Raw genomic sequence first — 18,995 nt, 5'->3', positions numbered from 1 at the left:
AATCTTTCGAGGGTACTATCTGCTCTGAGGGCAGAAACCTTGAGGACTGCGGCTAAATTGTACAAAATGTGCCGCCCTCAGGGCATTTGTATTTTACATATTTCGTTCAGCTGAGCGATTGGTTGTATTTTCACGAACTCTGTTTATCTCAGGTGTTTCTAGTTTTAGGCCGCAAACGACCGCGATCATGCCATTATTCTACGAGGGTAAAGAGGTTGATCCTCGGCCGTGCGCAGGTTTGAGAGAAGACCTCAAGGATTGTTTGTTGAAGAGTCCATGCGTTATGGAGGTATTGTTTCATCCCTTTTTTAAAATTTATAATCACCGCAACGGCTCAAGCATTACAAAGAGGCAAATGAGAATTGACATAACGAGGGTGTTATAGCCATGGAATACCTCAGTTGACATTCATGTTGCTCCACGGAAACGTCTCCGCCTTGATGTCCTTTTGCTGGACGTACATTGATGGCGCCATGCATGTGCAACACCGGGGTGACAGTTTACTAGTACCCGACTGCAAAGCCGCAATGAGCCGGCGAAGCCAAAGCCTCTTGCCACTATTTTACCCATCACTGTGGCATCAGTAGGTTAGGTAGTTGGTAGTAGGTAGGTGTAGTAGGTACCGTACCTAGTTCAAAATGGCACCATTTGCATTCTGGATGAGATTAAAATTTATAAAATTTCCTTCTTGATTAATTCGGTGAATTCCGTCTCAACTTCGGATATTTCCGCCTGTGAAAAACTATCCCCTACCGCCGCGAGATTTCTAAAAAATAATTATTCGTCCATTTTAGAATATTTGACGCCGTTTTCACCCTCCGAAACGCGTAATAAGCTTTAAAAAAATATTTTTTCAAATGCTCGAATCTCATTGGTTCCGATGTTTGGTGACGATTTTCGTTGAAGATAACGAGGTTGGTCTTAAAGTATTTTAATTACAAATTAGAGGTGCATAAGATTGTGAATCAAACAGACGGGTGAAACAAACTCCTATTGAACTTTTTTGCAATTGTTTTATGCATACTTCCGCATCCGGAAGATGGCGGCCTTCATTGAGCGATTTGGTGCGTCACAGCTTCGGAATTCTCAAGCCAAGGGATCCAGCATAATCTGGTTTTCAACATAATACGTACGCGTTTATTCACAACACCGGCTTCGCCGGCTACTAGTACCGACTGCAAAGCCGCAATGAGCCGGCGAAGCCAAAGCCTCTTGCCACTATTTTACCCATCACTATGGCATCAGTAGGTTAGGTAGTTGGTAGTAGGTAGGTGTAGTAAGTACCGTACCTGGTAAGACTTGGTAAAAGAGAAGAGCAGACAGTCCTCCCCAATGGCAATACCTGCATACAATAAATGTCACAAGAAGCTTAAGGAAGTAACTATATGATGTGCTAGCTTAGGGCCTATTTTAAGGAATTTTAACTGGGCTTAACATACGTTTTCACAGTATGTGTGTCGTCTTCTAACTTCAGTCGCTGTCAGGCGCCAGGGCTGGTTCTCTGACTCTCCGGGCACTGCGGCTTCCTCCACCAGAAGAGGTTAGCTTGAAGTGATTAATTCGGTGAATTCCGTCTCAACTTCGGATATTTCCGGCCATGAAAAACTATCCGTATTTCTAAACTAAATATGTAAACCGCTTATACCGTATTTCTGGCCGTGAAAAACTATCCCATACGGCCGCGAGATTTCTAAAAAATAATTCTTCGTCAATGTTAGAATATTTGATGCCGTTTTCACCCTCCGAAACGCGTAATAAGCTTTAAAAAATTTTTTTTTCCAAATGCTTGAATCTCATTGGTTCTGGTGTTTGATGACGATTTTCGTTGAAGATAACGAGGTTGGTCTTAACGTATTTTAATTACTAATTAGAGGTTTCATTAGATTGTGAATCAAAGAACGACGGGTGAAACAAACTCCTATTGAACTTTTTCGCAATTGTTTTATGCAAACTTCCACATCCGGTCAATGGCGGCCACCATTGAGTGATTTCATTTTAGAAATATTTTTGCAAATGCTCGACTCTCATTGGGTCCGGTGTTTGGTGACGCGTTTTGTTGAAGATAACCAGGCCCGTGCGGGCCGATGTTGGTCTTAAATTATTTTATTAATACATTGGAGGTGCATAAGATTGTGAATCAAACGATGACGGGTGAAAGAAACTCCTAATGAACGTTTTAAATTTGTTATGCATACTTCCGCATCCGCAAGATGGCTGCCTCCACTGCACTTCGGATTCTTGAGCCAAGGCATAATCAGGTTTTCAACATAATACGTACTCATTTATTGACAACACCGGCTTCGCCGGCTATAACTAGGACGAGATTCAAACCCCAACGAGCCAACAAAAAGGGGGTTGAGCAAACATCGAGGTTATCCTAACGAGGACTTGGATGGTCTTCATGGAATACTTACCCCGTGCAGTCGACTTAATGCTTCTACTTTTAAGGTTTTTTTTTCTTCTTTGATCCAATATGGCCGCCAGACCATGTGACCGATGATGTCATAAATGTACATTCTCCAATATAATTGTACATCACGCTCAATAAATTTCAAACTGATCAGACTAAGCGTTGTAGTTTTCGAATTATGACGTCATAATGAAGGCATCGATGACGTCATTGTTAACGACCCTTATTCCCCATGCAGAGTTCTTTTCAATGAGCCATGTTTCAATTTTTTTTTCCATGGAGTGGTTTCGGAGATAATGGTTCAGTTTTTCCAAGATGCGCCTGTACCACATGACCTACGACGTCAAAGTTAGCACTAAATATTTATACACGAGTAGATGCATACAATGGTGAAAATTTCATGTTATTTGGACCAACGGTTGCCGAGAAAATGAGTTTTGAAAATGCAGACACGTACTTACAACTGATTGGACTTGACACAACAGATAGCTTAAACCCAATTTCCCCTTCTCGAGCGCAGAGTAATGAGTAGAAAAGCAATCGGATTGCAGACCCTCGCCAGGGGATCTGGTCGCGTGCACATGTCGTCCGTTCCCTGAATCATTGTCGCATCAGGCCACCACCCCTCACGTATGGAGAATACAGTGGAGAGGGGAAGAGGGAAATTCTGATATTTCTGCTTACGTAATAAATAGATGATATAGTGTTTTGACCGACAGGTTTTGAGAGAAAATAAATAAAAATTCACTTTCACACTTTAAAAAGCATGCGCATAAATTATTGAAATATCAGCTGCTTTTTGATTGTATCCTTGTCTCACTTGCATTGCAAGTAGAGCAACGTGTATAATCAGAAATACTGTTTGACTAGCCGAAACCCGTTGAACATCCACGGAAGGGAGGATGTGGTGTATGGATAGAGTGTACCATTATGGATGGCATAGGGGATTTGCTTGTCCGAGTAAGAGTTAGGAAGAAAGATGAGAATGAAGAGTGCGTATATGAACAACGATCGCCGACACCGGCACAAATGCATGCTCTGGATTGTCCAATCAGCGGACGGCTTGCTTCGCCTTCGCCCAGCAGACGCCAATACGATGGCGTCGTAAGATAGTGTCGTATCGGCAGTTAATCGGATGCTTTTGGGCCCCAACGTCGGCTAATTCAGATTTTTCGAGTATGGCTGTACGTGATAAACAAAGAGCGCGGTTCGTAGATCGTAAATCCATTAGTGCCGTGGGCATCGGGTCACTGGGTGCGGCGTAAAAGGGATAACAAAGTCGAGTCCTTACGCTATTATTATATAGACTAGCCGAAACCCGTGGAACATCCACGGAAGGGAGGATGTGGTGTATGGATAGAGTGTACCATTATGGATGGCATAGGGGATTTGCTTGTCCGAGTAAGAGTTAGGAAGAAAGATGAGAATGAAGAGTGCGTATATGAACAACGATCGCCGACACCGGCACAAATGCATGCTCTGGATTGTCCACTCAGTGGTGGCACTCAGTAGAGCGCATACCTCCGCCAGGTGGACATTTTATGATTCGTATCCACTGATAGGCTGGATCTGGATCCGACATGAACCAAAATCGAATCAGCTTGTTCTTGTCATCTAAACAACTCATTTAACCAACTCGTACACAACTTTTTGAAATATGCTATATATCGTTTTAGGGCCCCATCTCTCATGGTCATGAATCGCTTAATAAATTAAAAATTCCCGTATCCGGATCCGGATTCGAATCTTCACCAAAATTGAATCAATTCATCCTCGTCATATACCTAACCTGGTCACCAAGTTTCGTCCGAATCCATCCACAACGTTTTGAGATATCCTGTTCATAGACAAACAGACAGGCGGGGGTGAAAACACAACCTCCATCCACCTTTGGTGGTGGAGGGAAAGAAAGCGCGCCAAATGGTAAACCTTTTATAGAACTCCTTTTTGTGGCTCTCTAATGATCGATCCCCTCCGAACCCCCACCCTTACCCTACTCTGTTTCCTTCTCACCCCTTTGATCCTCCGTCACAGTTTACCCTAAAATACACGCCCTAAAATGAAAGATCCTTTTTATAATCTCCGACACTCCATCCCTTGGCACAGCCGTTACCTGGCACTCCGGCACGCACACTGCAGCACTGTTAGCCTGTTCATGGCCATGCCCGTGGAACATCCACGGAAGGGAGGATGTGGTGTATGGATAGAGTGTACCATTATGGATGGCATAGGGGCTTTCCTTGTCCGAGTAAGAGTTAGGAAGAAAGATGAGAATGAAGAGTGCATATATGAACAACGTATTTATTGCAATCTACTTAAATGACAACGCTACAATATACTTTTGAAAAATGAATGGATTCGTAATAGGAATCGGCATAGCGCCATTCTGGGAGTGTTACGTCTCGCCACCTGCTACACCTCTCTGAGTTACGAGGATTTATGCAACGCACCCGCAACAGCCACACCCGCAACGCACCCGATTTATGCAACGGATTTATGCAACATGGTATCGCAACGTCACTCCATTTAACTTTATTAAAATGACGATAAAGACGTTTCCTTATATATCCTAATTTAAAATGTTCAAGGGAATAAAAAGACCATTTGGTTCACACCAGCCATGTTCACACCACTCGACTGTCCAATCAGCGGACAGCTCGCATCGCCTTCGCCCAGCAGACGCCAATACGATGGCGTCGTAAGATGGCGTCGTATCGGCCGTTAATCGTATGCTTTTTGGCCCCAAAGTCGACTAATTCAGATTTTTCGAGTGTGGCTGTATGTGATAAACAAAGAGCGCGGTTCGTAGATCGTAAATGCATTAGTGCCGTGGGCATCAGGTCACTGTGTGCAGCGTAAAAGGGATAACAAAGTCGAGTCCTTACGGTATTATTATATAGATAGGGAGATATATTACTGTTATATGATGATGATGACCACTCCTTTTTTGCATCTTCATATACATAGGGCTGCCAAAGCAGTTTCCTTGGCTATTGGTCACAATCTTGGACAGGTCGTCAGTCCGATGCAGAATACCCGAACGGCTCATTCCACCCAGTAAGCTGGTACTCATTTTGCCAACATCGGAAGGGTGGCAGGCTGAGTCAACCCACCTGGTGTTAATTCAACAGAATGACAAGGGCTTGAACTTGGGACTTTGCGATCTCAGGCCAGCCAACACCAAAAGTTATGAATAAAATGGAAATGTTGGAAAAAAAAAAAAAAAAAACCCCAAAAGTATTGAATATAGTAAGCGTTTTCTGAATCTAATCGATATGAGAAACAAAATTGAATGAGACTCACCGTGTGAAGACTGAGTGGGTAAGGTGGCCCGAGGCATTATGTTTTGGGGTTGTCCGTCCGTCCATACAAGCTAAGCCTTGTTTCTCTCAGCAACCACGTGTCCAATTGAGACGAAACTTTCAGGGTATGAGTGGTACCCATGTAGAATGTTTCTATGGTAGTTGTGGTGTCATAGGTCACGTGGTGTGGCAGACGTCTTGGATTAAACGCAAATAATTAAAAATATATTTCTCGGAAACCACTGAATGGAAAAATTAGAAACTTGGCATATTGTCAAGTACTCCCAATGGGAAACAAAAGCATCATAATGATGACATCGGTGAAGTGGTTTACCAGCCATTAATGTTTTAATCGAATGCCTTATCCTAAAAATATGAAATCACATGCACATGATCAATGACCCATTTGTATTGAAATATTAAATTTATGACATCATAGGTGTAATGGATTAGTCGCTTCCGCCTTTGTTGTTATTATATACTTGTAGGATTTTTAGTTTTAGGTAATATTGTTAAGATTTTTGTGTGAAATGGAGATGACTTTAGTAAAAGGTAAAAATAAATGTTTGTGAAGGAACAAGAGAAAAATGACCACAGTGTGGTCACCAGCTGCGACATGTAGAATCATGAGGATATCTGTTGCAATATGCGCTACCAAATTCGACCAGTCATTAAATTATACGCATGCACTAGCGTCTTTTTGTCTATCAGTTCTGGTCTTGTCCTTTGTTTGCGAAGCAACATGCTTCATCAACTGATTACACCTAATTTGTGTCAAGTTCTGTGAAACGAGATTGATATGAAAACATTCATGTTGTCTTTGTTGCTAAATTTATTCTGGTTTCTTCAAACAAATCGCGATTTTAGTCCGCGATGTTCTTACCTTATACCAACGCACGTCCGAGTGTATGCGCATGCGCTATTCAAAAAGGCACCCCAACAACAAGAACAACACGGTCCTCTCATAGAGCTGCTCGTCTCAGCTAAAAAGGAAAACGCGACAAAGAAACCGGAAGAGGAGAGAGAGGGTGAGATCGGCAGGGAGAGGAGGAGACAGCAGTGAGTCGCTTCGAGGCTGCGAGCAGACTTTTTTGACATTGGTCGCGAATGAGTTGAGGCTTCCCGGGAAAGGGATTACCCGCGATATCGTCCTATATTGCGATTGCAATTAAACCTGCGTCTCGGGTTTTATCACCAAGTGTGAGCTATTGTTGGAGGGAAAGCAAGAGCCTCCATTACAGGCCGATCTGCCATTTTGTCCTCGAAGAGGCTGTCCGCCTGGTGCTTCATGTTTTGTCATTGGGATTCCCATATCGACATCATTATTTGGAGTGCCGTTGGTTTCCATATCGACTTAAGCATTGGTGAAGGCGGGGGCGGCGTGGATTGCGTTCACGTTTAGGGGGATTGTTACCCCGTGCCACCAGCTGCCCGACCTCCCACCTCGGTAACTCCTCGTTCGCAGCCGTGCCGATACCTGCCTGTTCTTGCCATTCTGCACGACTTCGACCTTCACCCCGCGTGGGGATTTGTGCACGTACTTTGGGGAGTGTTACATTCCACTCACATTTGGCGTATCGTGAGTTTATTGCTTTGAGACCATTGGGGAATGATGCTACCATCATTTGTATTGTTCCTTTGATGCAAATTATATTTTCATGGTACTTTCTTTAAGAGTGTTAGTATTTAGACAAGTAAAAATTTGAGAATTTTCGAATAGTGTAGGCATTTTGTGTTAAAAGTGATTAAACAAGTTTTTTAGGATAATTCGAGGGTGCTGAATTCAAAAATGCTGTTTAACCGGTTCAATTTTGGAGTCTTAACCTTCAAATTGTAAAAAACAAAATGCCGGCCATTTTCAGCATATTTTTTGCCATAACTTGAATTTTAAGCAACATAGAAGGCTCAAAATAGTGGCAATACCCATGTTTGTGATACTGAGGATTCCAAATTTACTGTTACCTAAGTTGTAACTAGTTTGGTTTCGCCGCCATGTTGAATTCCAAGATGGCCGCCATATTTTTGGTAATTTCTGGGGTGTATTTTTTTATGTACATCACTTTCACTGGTCAAATGCGCTTTTAATTTCTTTAGAACAAAAAAAATGATATTAAATCATTTCTAAAGTGCATTTTAAAAAGGGGTAAAGTTCCAAAATGGCTGCCTTTTAGTAATTATACTATATAAATACCATATAGCTCAATATTGGCATTCTCAAATGTTTACCTGTCTATCTTAGTCTGTTCTGTTTCTGCATTCTAGTTGTCTGTTGTATGCACATGCACATCCTCCTGTGCATGTTAGCCCAGCTTTTCTGCAGCTGCAACGGCCATTTATACATCCTTTGGTACATCCGCATATTACTATCTCGCGACATGCCTTAGGAATTGGAGATAGCGTCATCAACTTCGGCACCAAGTTCCCATCGATGTATGTCCATCCCATGTCTGTTACTTGGGGGAGTACTGGAGTAGCGATGGTTGCGCGCTTCCAAATAAGAGCCTGGTAATGTGCGCGCCTTATGTGTAGTCTCACTGCATCTGATGTTGGTGGCAGAGTCTCCTGTGGACAACCCTTAGAGAAGAGTATTACACGTGCCTTGTCGCATCTGTCCACATCATCGGGTACCTTGTAAAGACGGCATATGAACTTTTCTGCATCGTTGATTACTTCCAGTGATATCTTCTGTGCCTAGATCTGTCAATAATTGGCTGTGTGTTTGAAACACCTTCCAGGCTGTCTTTTTGCCGTGGCCAGCAAGCTGTGACACACTGTCACAACCAGTAATTGCATGGAATGGCAGCAACGCTTCCACTTGGCAAGGTGGCAGTTTCTGGTGGAGTTTGTGGATGGGAATGTATTTTGGCTTCTTAAGAGTTCCTGCCTTCATCCACAGCTGAGTGCATGGCATCTTATCAAAATGAGCAGCTAACAAGACCAGCACGTCAGTGTCACGCACTAAAAACACCACTGTTTCAGCATTTGTGTCGACGCAATGAAGAACAAGTCTTGTGTCCGCCTCCTCATGGTTGGCCTGTAGGGATGATGTGTCCATCTCTGGATCTGAAGATTTCACGTCTGTGATCTGTGCAAATCCTCCAGCCACTACAAGTGTTGTGGGTGCAATAGACACCGCATTTGTCATGAGCTGCTGAGAAAGAAACTCTGCTAGATTTGCCTTATTCTCTCCAAGTGAGAGAAAGTTGGTCCATTTGTCTGGTAGAGGAACGTTTTGGTTTTCTATTACCCGACGTATTGGTCGAGAGGCCCGGGTACGTTTCATTCTGGTTCCAGTCTTGATGGAATCCTGCTGGTATCGGTCGAAAGTTACGTCAACTCTCTCAAATTTTTTCCCCATGGCAAACACTGAATTCACAAACGCATCTGCAAATTCACCAAATGTGGTTATTCTGCTGGGCTTTCCAAGAGCCATCACCAGTGCTTGACCATCAATTACTAAGCAAGTACTTCCAGTTAATGTCACTTGTTCTGGGGTTGAGACATCTTGAATCAACTCATTTGCCAGTCGAGATTTACCGCTACTGCCTGTATGTAGACTCCCATTCATGGCAGCAAGTGAAATTGGCACAGGCATAAGCTCATGCTGCAGAATCAGGTCCAGGTTTATCACACGCCCTGCTTTGGAAGCTGTCACAAGTCGCTGTAGAATGAATGTTTCTATCTGCCTTGATGGTCGTTTCTTTGCCTTTGCTTTCTTTGCAGTCTACAGCATACATAGACGAGAAAGTCCACATCCATGGGTGGCATCAAAGTAAGGGGGTGAAGTATGGGCGTCAAAGGATTTTAGCAAGACTGGGCACCTATGCAAAGGTGCCTCAGTGGTGCTTCGCTTCGTTAATGCGGTGTTAACATGTAGTTTATTCCCGTGACCGAGTCACATATCAGTAATGCCCGCAAGAGGGCGTTAATAGTGTTTACAATCACAGGTATACAATACATGTATAATCAATATACATGTCAATAACCCAGATAACATACTGGCGGAGAGCTCTTCCATGAAAGGGTTGCTATGAATCACGTGATCGAATGGCCTCCACGGTTACCGGACCTGACCCAATGTGACCTTTTCCTCTGGGGTCACATGAAGGCGAAGGTGTATGTAACTCAACCACAAGACCACAATTCCTTCATTCTCATTTTACTCGCTTTTCAAAATAGTCCAAAGCACACTTTGCAAAAGACTCCAGGCGTACTATATTTCAATTTGTTTCTTTGTATTTAAATCCAACATTGTGGCCATCTTGATGATCAATATGGCGGCCATCTTGGAATTCAACATGGCGGCGAAACCAAACTAGTTACAACTTAGGTAACAGTAAATTTGGAATCCTCAGTATCACAAACATGGGTATTGCCACTATTTTGAGCCTTCTATGTTGCTTAAAATTCAAGTTATGGCAAAAAATATGCTGAAAATGGCGGGCATTTTGTTTTTTACAATTTGAAGGTTAAGACTCCAAAATTGAACCGGTTAAACAGCATTTTTGAATTCAGCACCCTCGAATTATCCAAAAAAACTTGTTTAACCACTTTTAACACGAAATGCTTCCAACATTTTATATAAGCACAAATTCTCAAATTTTTACTTGTATAATTGTGTATGTGAGAGTTCTTAATACAATTACTTGTTTGTTCTACAATTGCATTGGTGTGGTTTTACCAAGGTTTATTAGAACACTCAAAATAACATCTTTTTGCCGCATTCCCTCTCGAGACTCTGAGTGGAACCGTAACTGGGGTTTGGGGAGGTAACACGTAACAATAGGTCACATGGTTTGGCAGCCATATTGGATTTAATCTAAAACCTTTAAAAAAACATCTTCTCCCAAACCACCAAAGCGATCGACTCAAAGCTTTACGTGTGTCATCGACTAGGCATGGCAATTAAAAGTTGATCACGACAACGTCATCGGTCACATCATGTGGCAGCCATATTGGATAGAAAAAATAACCTTATCCGATCAACACAAAACTTCACAAACCTGATCCCCTACCCATAAATATGCAGAGCATACATTTTTGATATCATATGTCACATGGTTTGGCAGCCATATTAGCTTGAAAGCTGATATTAAAACAAAAAAAAAACTTTAAAATCGCTTCACAGATCGATGTGAAACCTGTCATGTCTGCTAAAAATGTGATATTTGAGAACAGCTGAAGGGATTTCAATCAAACTTGTTTATTTTTAGGACGGTCAATGAGGGCATCTACCCCTAAACGGAGGCATATTGGCGACGCAGTTGGAATGCTCTGGTTTTATTATTATTATTATTGAGATTAAGAGAGAAAACAGGATGCCGACAAATTTGATAATGTGTTCGCATTGGCCCGCTCAGTGCATGAACATAATTTATTCTGTCTGAGGTGGTTTGCCACACCCACTTGCATAGAACTTCCCATGTGATGTGAGGGGGGCTTAGGTACGGTTCACCCTGCACGGTTCGTTGCGTTTCTTGGTGTGTGCTCGCAAACCGAACTCTATGGTTTCTATTCTTCTGTTTTGATTTTATAAATCTTAAATATCGTGGTGTATGAAATGGACACATTGAAATCCACATGCTGGGGCATCATTCACACTCCCAGCAAGGCGAAACAGTGAATGACCCCCCCCCCCCCCCATCCCCATCTTCTTGAAATCTGATGTGCGATAATTGGATTTGATTATGCAGAAAAGGTCAATACAGCGGACAAACCTCTTCAGTTGTATTGTATGGATTCATCTTCCAATCATCTGCATTTTATAGACCACATGTATTTTGTAGATAAACGTAATGTGTATTTTATAGAACCTAAGACGTATTTTTATAGTACCTACTTTATAGATGCACTCATGATCTTGACGTATGTACTCACGTTCTTAACAGACATGTTCGCTTTCTAAAAGAATGTACTTTATAGACGTACTCACATTCTAATTGTACATACTTCATCGACGTACTCACATTCTAGTTGAACATACTTTATAGACATACTCACATTCTAATTGTACATACTTTATAGATGGACTCACATTCTAATTGTACATACTTCATAGACGTACTCACATTCTAATTGTACATACTTTATAGACGTACTCACATTCTAATTGTACATACTTTATAGACGTACTCACATTCTAATTGTACATACTTTATAGACGTATTCACATTCTAATTGTACATACTTTATAGACGTATTCACATTCTAATTGTACATACTTTATAGACGTATTCACATTCTAATTGTACATACTTTATAGATGTACTCATATTCCAATTGTATATACTTTATAGAGGTACTCACATTCTAATTGTACATACTTTATAGACGTATTCACATTCTAATTGTACATACTTTATAGACGTATTCACATTCTAATTGTACATACTTTATATATGTACTCACATTCAGATTGTACATACTTCATCGACATACTCACATTCTAGTTGTACATACTTTATAGAGGTAGTCACATTCTAATTGTACATACTTTATATATGTACTCACATTCTAATTGTACATACTTTATAGACGTATTCACATTCTAATTATACAAACCATAGAGGTACTCGGTTGAAAAAGATAGCTTGTAATACTGGCTACTCCCACATGGCGTTTGTGGACTGTGTTAGCACATTGTGGAGACAGACAAAGAAACTGACCCAAATGCAATACATTCTCCTCTGGTGAGAATAACAAGGAAATTTGACAGAGTAGAAGACCATTCGGCCAATCACTCCTGTGCTACACCACCACCAGGTTAAACTTGGGATCCATGTGCCTGAATTAAACCAGAATCTGGGGGTTTTTTTACACCATGGTTGGTACCAGAAAGAAAATGTGAAATGGCACTCGCAATATCCTGCTGTCCCATATGCAATTAGAAACTCTCGTAATCCTTTATAAATGAATCTATTTTTTACCTCCGCCACCAAAGGTGCATGGAGGTTATGTTTTCACCCCTCGCTGACTGTCTGTCTGGTTGTGAACAAAAGATCTCAAAAAGTTGTGGACGGATTCAAACGAAATTTCGCAGAGACGTAGTGTATATGTGACATGGACGAAATGATTAGATTTTGGTTCGGGTCTGAATCCAGATCGGGCCTATCAGTGGGATACAAAACGTAAACTGTTCACCAGGTGGAAGTATGCTCTCCACTGAATGCCGTTCTAGTTGTGTCAGGATTTACTACTAATCACATGCTCATGTTCCCACAGAAAAAAATGGCGCCCAAGGATTGCTTGAAAAACGACTTGGAAATGGATGCTCATTGCAAAGCATTGCAGGTTTCCTTCTTCGAATGCAAAAGATCTCTGGTAACATGAACAGCAACATAACAATGTGTTCAATTCACCATAAACAATTCTATTGGAATACTGTATTATGACTCGCTGGCTCTTGGATCATGATCCCCAATTCCATTAGAATCTGACTTTTGCACACGATGTTTGATACCAGCAGGAAAGTGATTTGACACTCACAAAGCTGATGAAACCAAGGGTATTCCTTTCCTTTACATGACTGAGGCTCGTGGAAGAGCTAGAGCAGAATGGAAACGAGGAAACGCCAACAGCAGATTAGAAATGAGATCAAGGGAGGGGTGAGGACAAATGGTGGTGAACAAGCTGAATGAAACAGCGAGAAGGGGAAGGAGAAAGCGGGGATGAAACAGAAAAAGGAACAAACCAACTGAGGACTAAGAAACAAAAAGAGGTCAGGGGGAGAGAGGGGAAAAATCGGGTAGGCCCAAAACTATCAAAGTCAATAATCAAAATAAATATACCAAGAACGGCACTCGGTAGAGTGCATACCTCCGCCAGGCTGAACAGTTTGTTTTGTATCCCACTGTTAGGCCGGATCTGGATTCGGACCTGAACCAAAATCTAATCAGCTTGTTCTTGTCACCGAACCAACTCGTCCACCAAGTTTCGTCCAAATCCGTACATAACTTTTTGGGATATCCTGCTATGTATCGTTTTTGGCCCTATAAATGGTGAAGAATCACTTAAATTATACTAGCCGGATCCGACTCCGGATCTTCACCAAAATCTAATCATTTCGTCATTGTCACATACGCTACATCTCTGCCAAATTTCGTTTGAATCCGTCCATAACTTTTTGAGATATTTTGTTCACAGACAGTCAGACAGGGGTGAAAACATAACCTCCATGCACCTTTGGTGGTGGAGGTGACTAGAACGGTGCTCAGTAGAGTGCATACCTTTGCCAGGCTGAACAGTTTACGTTTTGTATCCCACTGATCAGCTGGATCTGGATCTAGTCATGAACCAAAACCTGATCAGCTAGCTTGTAATTGTCACCTATCCAACTCATCGACCAAGTTTTGTCATTAGTCATCCACAATTTTTTGAAACATCATGTTATATATATAGTTTTTGGCCCTATCACTCAATGATGGAGTCACTTCCAAAATTTGAAACGTTCTCATATCTGGATCAGGATTCAGATCTTTACCAAAATCGAATCAATTCGTCCTTGTCAAACACCCAACCTGTCCACAAAGTTTCATCCAAATCCGTCCATAACTTTTGAGATATACTTGAAAAATCTTAGATTTTGCAAGTAACAAACAAGAAGGCGACAGGGGGGAGCCTGATAGGTATGACAAAAATCGAGATAACCTTGTCCTTTGAACATGGTCATTTTGACCATATCTTTCCCATTATCCATTTGTAGATCATGTTTTTCAACTCGTTTGTGTCAAGCTTGACGACACGTAGCACAAACACTTTTGGTCATATCTGTTTTATGCAAATGATGACACTGTCAACTTGACCTTTGACATATATATATATATATATATATATATATATATATCTATATATATATATATATATATATATATATATATATATTGTTACGGCCCGCGGATAAGATGTTGTGTCTGCCGAGCGGATGGCCCCGCGGTCGTACAGTTACCCCGACTAACCCGATTCCCGAACGTTGGCCGGATCGCGCCACAGATATTCAATATGGAAAAGACAAAAGCGACACGGATGTGAAGAAGAAGAAGAAGACAAAAAAAAGGTTGAAAATACTACTAAATTTATTCCTACTATATACAGGCTCAAAATAACCAAGGAAGAAGGAAAGATAATAAAATAATATACAGAAGATATTAGAGACACAGTGCAAATTCCTTATACAAGCTTAATTAAATCCCCAGGGACAAAACAAACAGAACAAACTCACGTACACAAAAAGGATGGAAAGGCAGGAGGTGGATGGCTGGAGGGAGAGGAAGGTCCAAGGGGGTCCTGCAGCACGATCGGCGCGGTTAGCAGCCGCCGTTCCTTCGCGGCCCTGCTCAAAACTGCCGTTCAGGCCCCAAGCTGCGGTTGCTGCCGCTTCTGCTGCGGCTGTGGACGTCGCGTGCTTTGCCAGGACTCGTCTGACTCGTCTGGTCCAAACCCTCAACTCAACAACACTCTTGCACGTCTCCCTGTCCAACCACTCTTTCTCTCTTGGTCCAACCACTCTTTCTCTTTCTTGGTCCAACCACTCTTTCTCTCTTGGTCCAATCACTCCTCACCACCGACAACTCAACGCCACCTTGCTTCTTGCGCGCGCGCCTTTATAACGCCTCCGGCGATCAAGCCACCGGCCTTCAGGACACGCCCATCGGTGTGCTCACCTCGGCCCTGGTTGGTCGTGCAACCCTCTGGCTCCGCCCTTGATGACGACGGGCGGGCACGCCCGTCTTCCCCGACCCGAGCACATGTTCAATGGTGGTTTTGGAGGGGATGTAATTGGCAATCGAGGCTTGGCAATGACGAAAGGGGATGTGAAAGGAAATGGAGATTTTGGGGAAGGGAATGAAAGGGGATCTATTTTATTTCACTTGGTGCAATGGAGTGTCATCTTAATGGAAGACAAGGCCTTACCCTAATACACATAATAAAGATATAACTATCAACCAGGGGGAAATCTATGATTGGCTAACGTGTATGCTTTATGTACTAATTATGGGACGCCCTTTGACCTTTACACTACGGAGGTATTTACAAGGAATCATTACATTTTACAGAGGGTGATATTTACAACAATTTACTATACAATACAACACAATAAAAAAATACAATCCTCATATCCGCAACAATATATATATATATATATATATATATATATATATATATATATATATACAACCGGTTAAAAGTTTTCGAACACCTCAGTTTTTCCAGTTTTTATTGAAATTTACGCAGTTCAATGTCTCAATGTACTCTGAAATTAAGCATAGAACAAATAAACAATTGGAGATAAAAAAAAGAAATCATAGAATCATTTTGTTTAACAAAATTTAATTTAAATTTTTGAAGTAGCCACCTTTTGCAGATATAACCGCCGAACACACTCGTGGCATTCTTTCTACAATGGAAATCAAATATTGTTCGGGAATTTCTTCCCAACACTGTTGCAGAAGTTCCCACAAATGTGTTGCACTTGTAGGTTGCTTTGCTTTCACCCTTCTGTCCAGTTCATCCCAAACCAGCTCAATGGGGTTTAAGTCTGGAGACTGTGCTGGCCATTCCATGATTTGAAGCCCACCGTCTTGTTCTTTTCCTCGAAGGTAGTTTTGACATAGCCTGGAGGTGTGTTTAGGGTCATTATGTTGCTGTAGGATGGACCCCTGACCAACTAGGCATATACCAGAGGGTATTGCATGGGGCTGAAAAATGCTGTGGTAGCTCTTTTGGTTCAGGGTGCCAGTCACTCAGTGCAAGTCGCCGACTCTGGATCCAGCAAAAGAGACCCAGACCATCACGCTTCCTCTCCATGTTTGACAGTTGGTGTCACACACTGAGGAACCATCCTTTTGTGCCTACTCGATGGCATACAAAAACCCTGCATGATGAACCAAAGATTAAAAATTTTGATTCATCGCTCCATAAGACCTTCTTCCAGTCTTCAGTAGTCCACTGGCGGTGCTTCATGGCCCAGGCAAGCCTCTTGTTTTTTATTTTGCCATCTTAGCAATGGCTTTCTTACTGCCACTCGACCTGTCAAACCTGCAGCTCAGTCTTCTCCTCACAGTTGAAACTGAGACTTGCTTACTTCGACCAGTGTTAAGCTGCGCTTGAAGCTGTTGTCCTGTGAGCCGCCTATCACGCAAGGTGTTGACTCTCAGAAACTTGTCTTCTGATTCTGTTGTGGCTTTGGGTCTGCCAGACCTTTTCCTGTCAGAGTTTTCTCCAGTTTCCAAGTGCCTTTTGATGGTGTAGGAGACTGTACTCACTGACACCTTGGCTTTCTTTGCAATTTCTCTAAAGGAAAGACCTACACTTTTAAGGGTTATCATGGTCTGTCTGTCTTCCTTTGTTAATTGCCTTTTTCTCGCCATTATGATGGCAATATACTACTTCCTGCAGTGCAATATTGTCCAAATAATGCTTCAGAACAGAGGGTGGAATAACAGTCTGTTCCAATACTGCTTTCATAGAGACAGGGGGTTTGTAATCAAGTAATCAGCAGAGGTTGGGACACCTGTAGGAATTGTTTGCATCAACTTTCAAGGCTTAAATTGCTCACATTGCTGCAGAACAGCTTTAAGTTGTTAACCCATTTCTTGTTTCCTGAAGAAGGCCTTTTTTTTTTTTACAATACAACTGTGCAATTTACATTATTTTCCCGTTTTTGCTAATCTAAACTTTTTTTTTTTCATCTCGAGCAGTTTACTGCTTACCTTTGTACCATTCCAGGTTATTCACTGGACTTGAATTGCTTAAATTTCAATAAAAACTGGAAAAATTGAGGTGTTCTAAAACTTTTGACCGGTATCGGTATATATACAGTCACGTGAAAAAGTAAGTACACCCCATGTAAAGTTTTGACTTTTTCGACATATTTCAACATACAGCTGTTTGATCTTCATTTCAACAATATTGACAGATAAAGGTGATATAATATAACAAATATCATGAAACATTCACATTTTGTCGTCCATTGTATAATTTAAATAAACATAAATGCAAATTTCGCATGTGGAAAAAGTAAGTACACCCTTGGCTCTAATAGGTGGTATTGCCCCCTTTGGCAGAAACAACCTCAAGTAGCCTTTTCTTATAACTGTCTACCAGTCTCTGACATCGACTTGGAGAAATTTTTGCCCACTCCTCCATGCAGAATTCTTTCAGCTGTGTGATGTTTGAAGGGTTTCTTGCATGCACAGCTCGTTTCAAATCCCCCCACAACATCTCGATGGGATTTAGATCCGGGCTTTGACTTGGCCATTCCAGAACCCTCCATTTCTTTCTTTTCAGCCATTCCTTGGTGGATTTACTGGTATGTTTAGGGTCATTGTCATGTTGCAAGGTCCACCTTCGATTGGGCTTCAACTTTCCGACAGATGGCCTCACATTATCCTCAAGCACCCTCTGGTACCATGAAGAATTCATAGTGGATTATATGATGGTGAGCTGCCCAGGCCCTGATGCAGCAAAGCTGCCCCAAACCATAATATTTCCACCACCATGCTTTACAGTTGGTATCAGGTTCTTGGGGTCAAATGCTGTCTGGTTTTTGCCAAACATGTCTTCTGGTACTGTGGCCAAATAGCTCTACCTTTGACTCATCTGTCCAGAGCACATTGTTCCAGAAGTGCTGATCTTTGCCTAGGTGTTCATTGGCAAACTTTAGTCTTGCCCTGATGTTCTTTCTGGACAGCAAAGGTTTCCTCCTGGCACACCTTTCATGTAGATCAAATTTGTGCAGCCTCTTTCTAATGGTAGACTCGTGCACTTTGACATCAACAGTGGCAAGAGCTACCTGTAGGTCCCGTGATGACATTCTGGGGTTCTTAGAGACTTCTTTCAGCATCTTGCGGTCTGCTCTCGGGCTGCACTTGCTGGGGCGGCCTGGCCTGAACAAGTTGGCAGTTGTTTGGAATCTTCTCCACTTGTAGATGATCTTCCGGACAGTCGAATGATTGATTTCAAATTGTTTGTAGATCTTTTGAAATCCCTTCCCAAACTCGTAGGCATCTATAACCTTCTTTCTGAAGGCCTCAGAAAGCTCTTTTGATCTACGCATGGTGACGCCGCACACTTCAACAACAAAGAGCAAACCAAACTAAATGTCTGAGGTTTAAATAAGACAGGTTCCTCCAAGATCCTCTCGAACAATGTTCTAATCATTTGCACCTGAGCGGGTGCACCTGATTCTAATTTTAGGTATTTGAAGTAGTGATGATAAATGTAGGGGTGTACTTACTTTTTCCACATGTGAAATTTGCATTTATGTCTATTTAAATTATACAATG

General features: G+C 41.9%; 1 protein-coding gene across 1 annotated transcript in view; it reads left to right on the top strand.

The window, feature by feature from the left end:
• Position 1: 1 nt before the first annotated feature.
• The window catches only part of COA5 (cytochrome c oxidase assembly factor 5), a 20,957-nt gene continuing 1,963 nt past the window's right edge, over positions 2–18,995 (top strand). Inside the window, exons 1-2 of the mRNA XM_068132355.2 lie at positions 2–289; positions 12,934–13,032. Coding sequence (XP_067988456.1) covers positions 188–289; positions 12,934–13,032 — 201 coding nt within the window. The 5' untranslated portion in view covers positions 2–187. The remainder of the gene's footprint in view (positions 290–12,933; positions 13,033–18,995) is intronic.

Source organism: Myxine glutinosa, chromosome 12, assembly GCF_964187855.1.
Source record: "Myxine glutinosa chromosome 12, kmMyxGlut1.1, whole genome shotgun sequence".
In the NCBI taxonomy this organism is placed as follows: Eukaryota; Metazoa; Chordata; class Myxini; order Myxiniformes; family Myxinidae; genus Myxine; species Myxine glutinosa.
The sequence above is the reverse complement of the archived record's forward strand: the minus strand, read 5'-3'. Positions and strand labels throughout refer to the sequence as shown.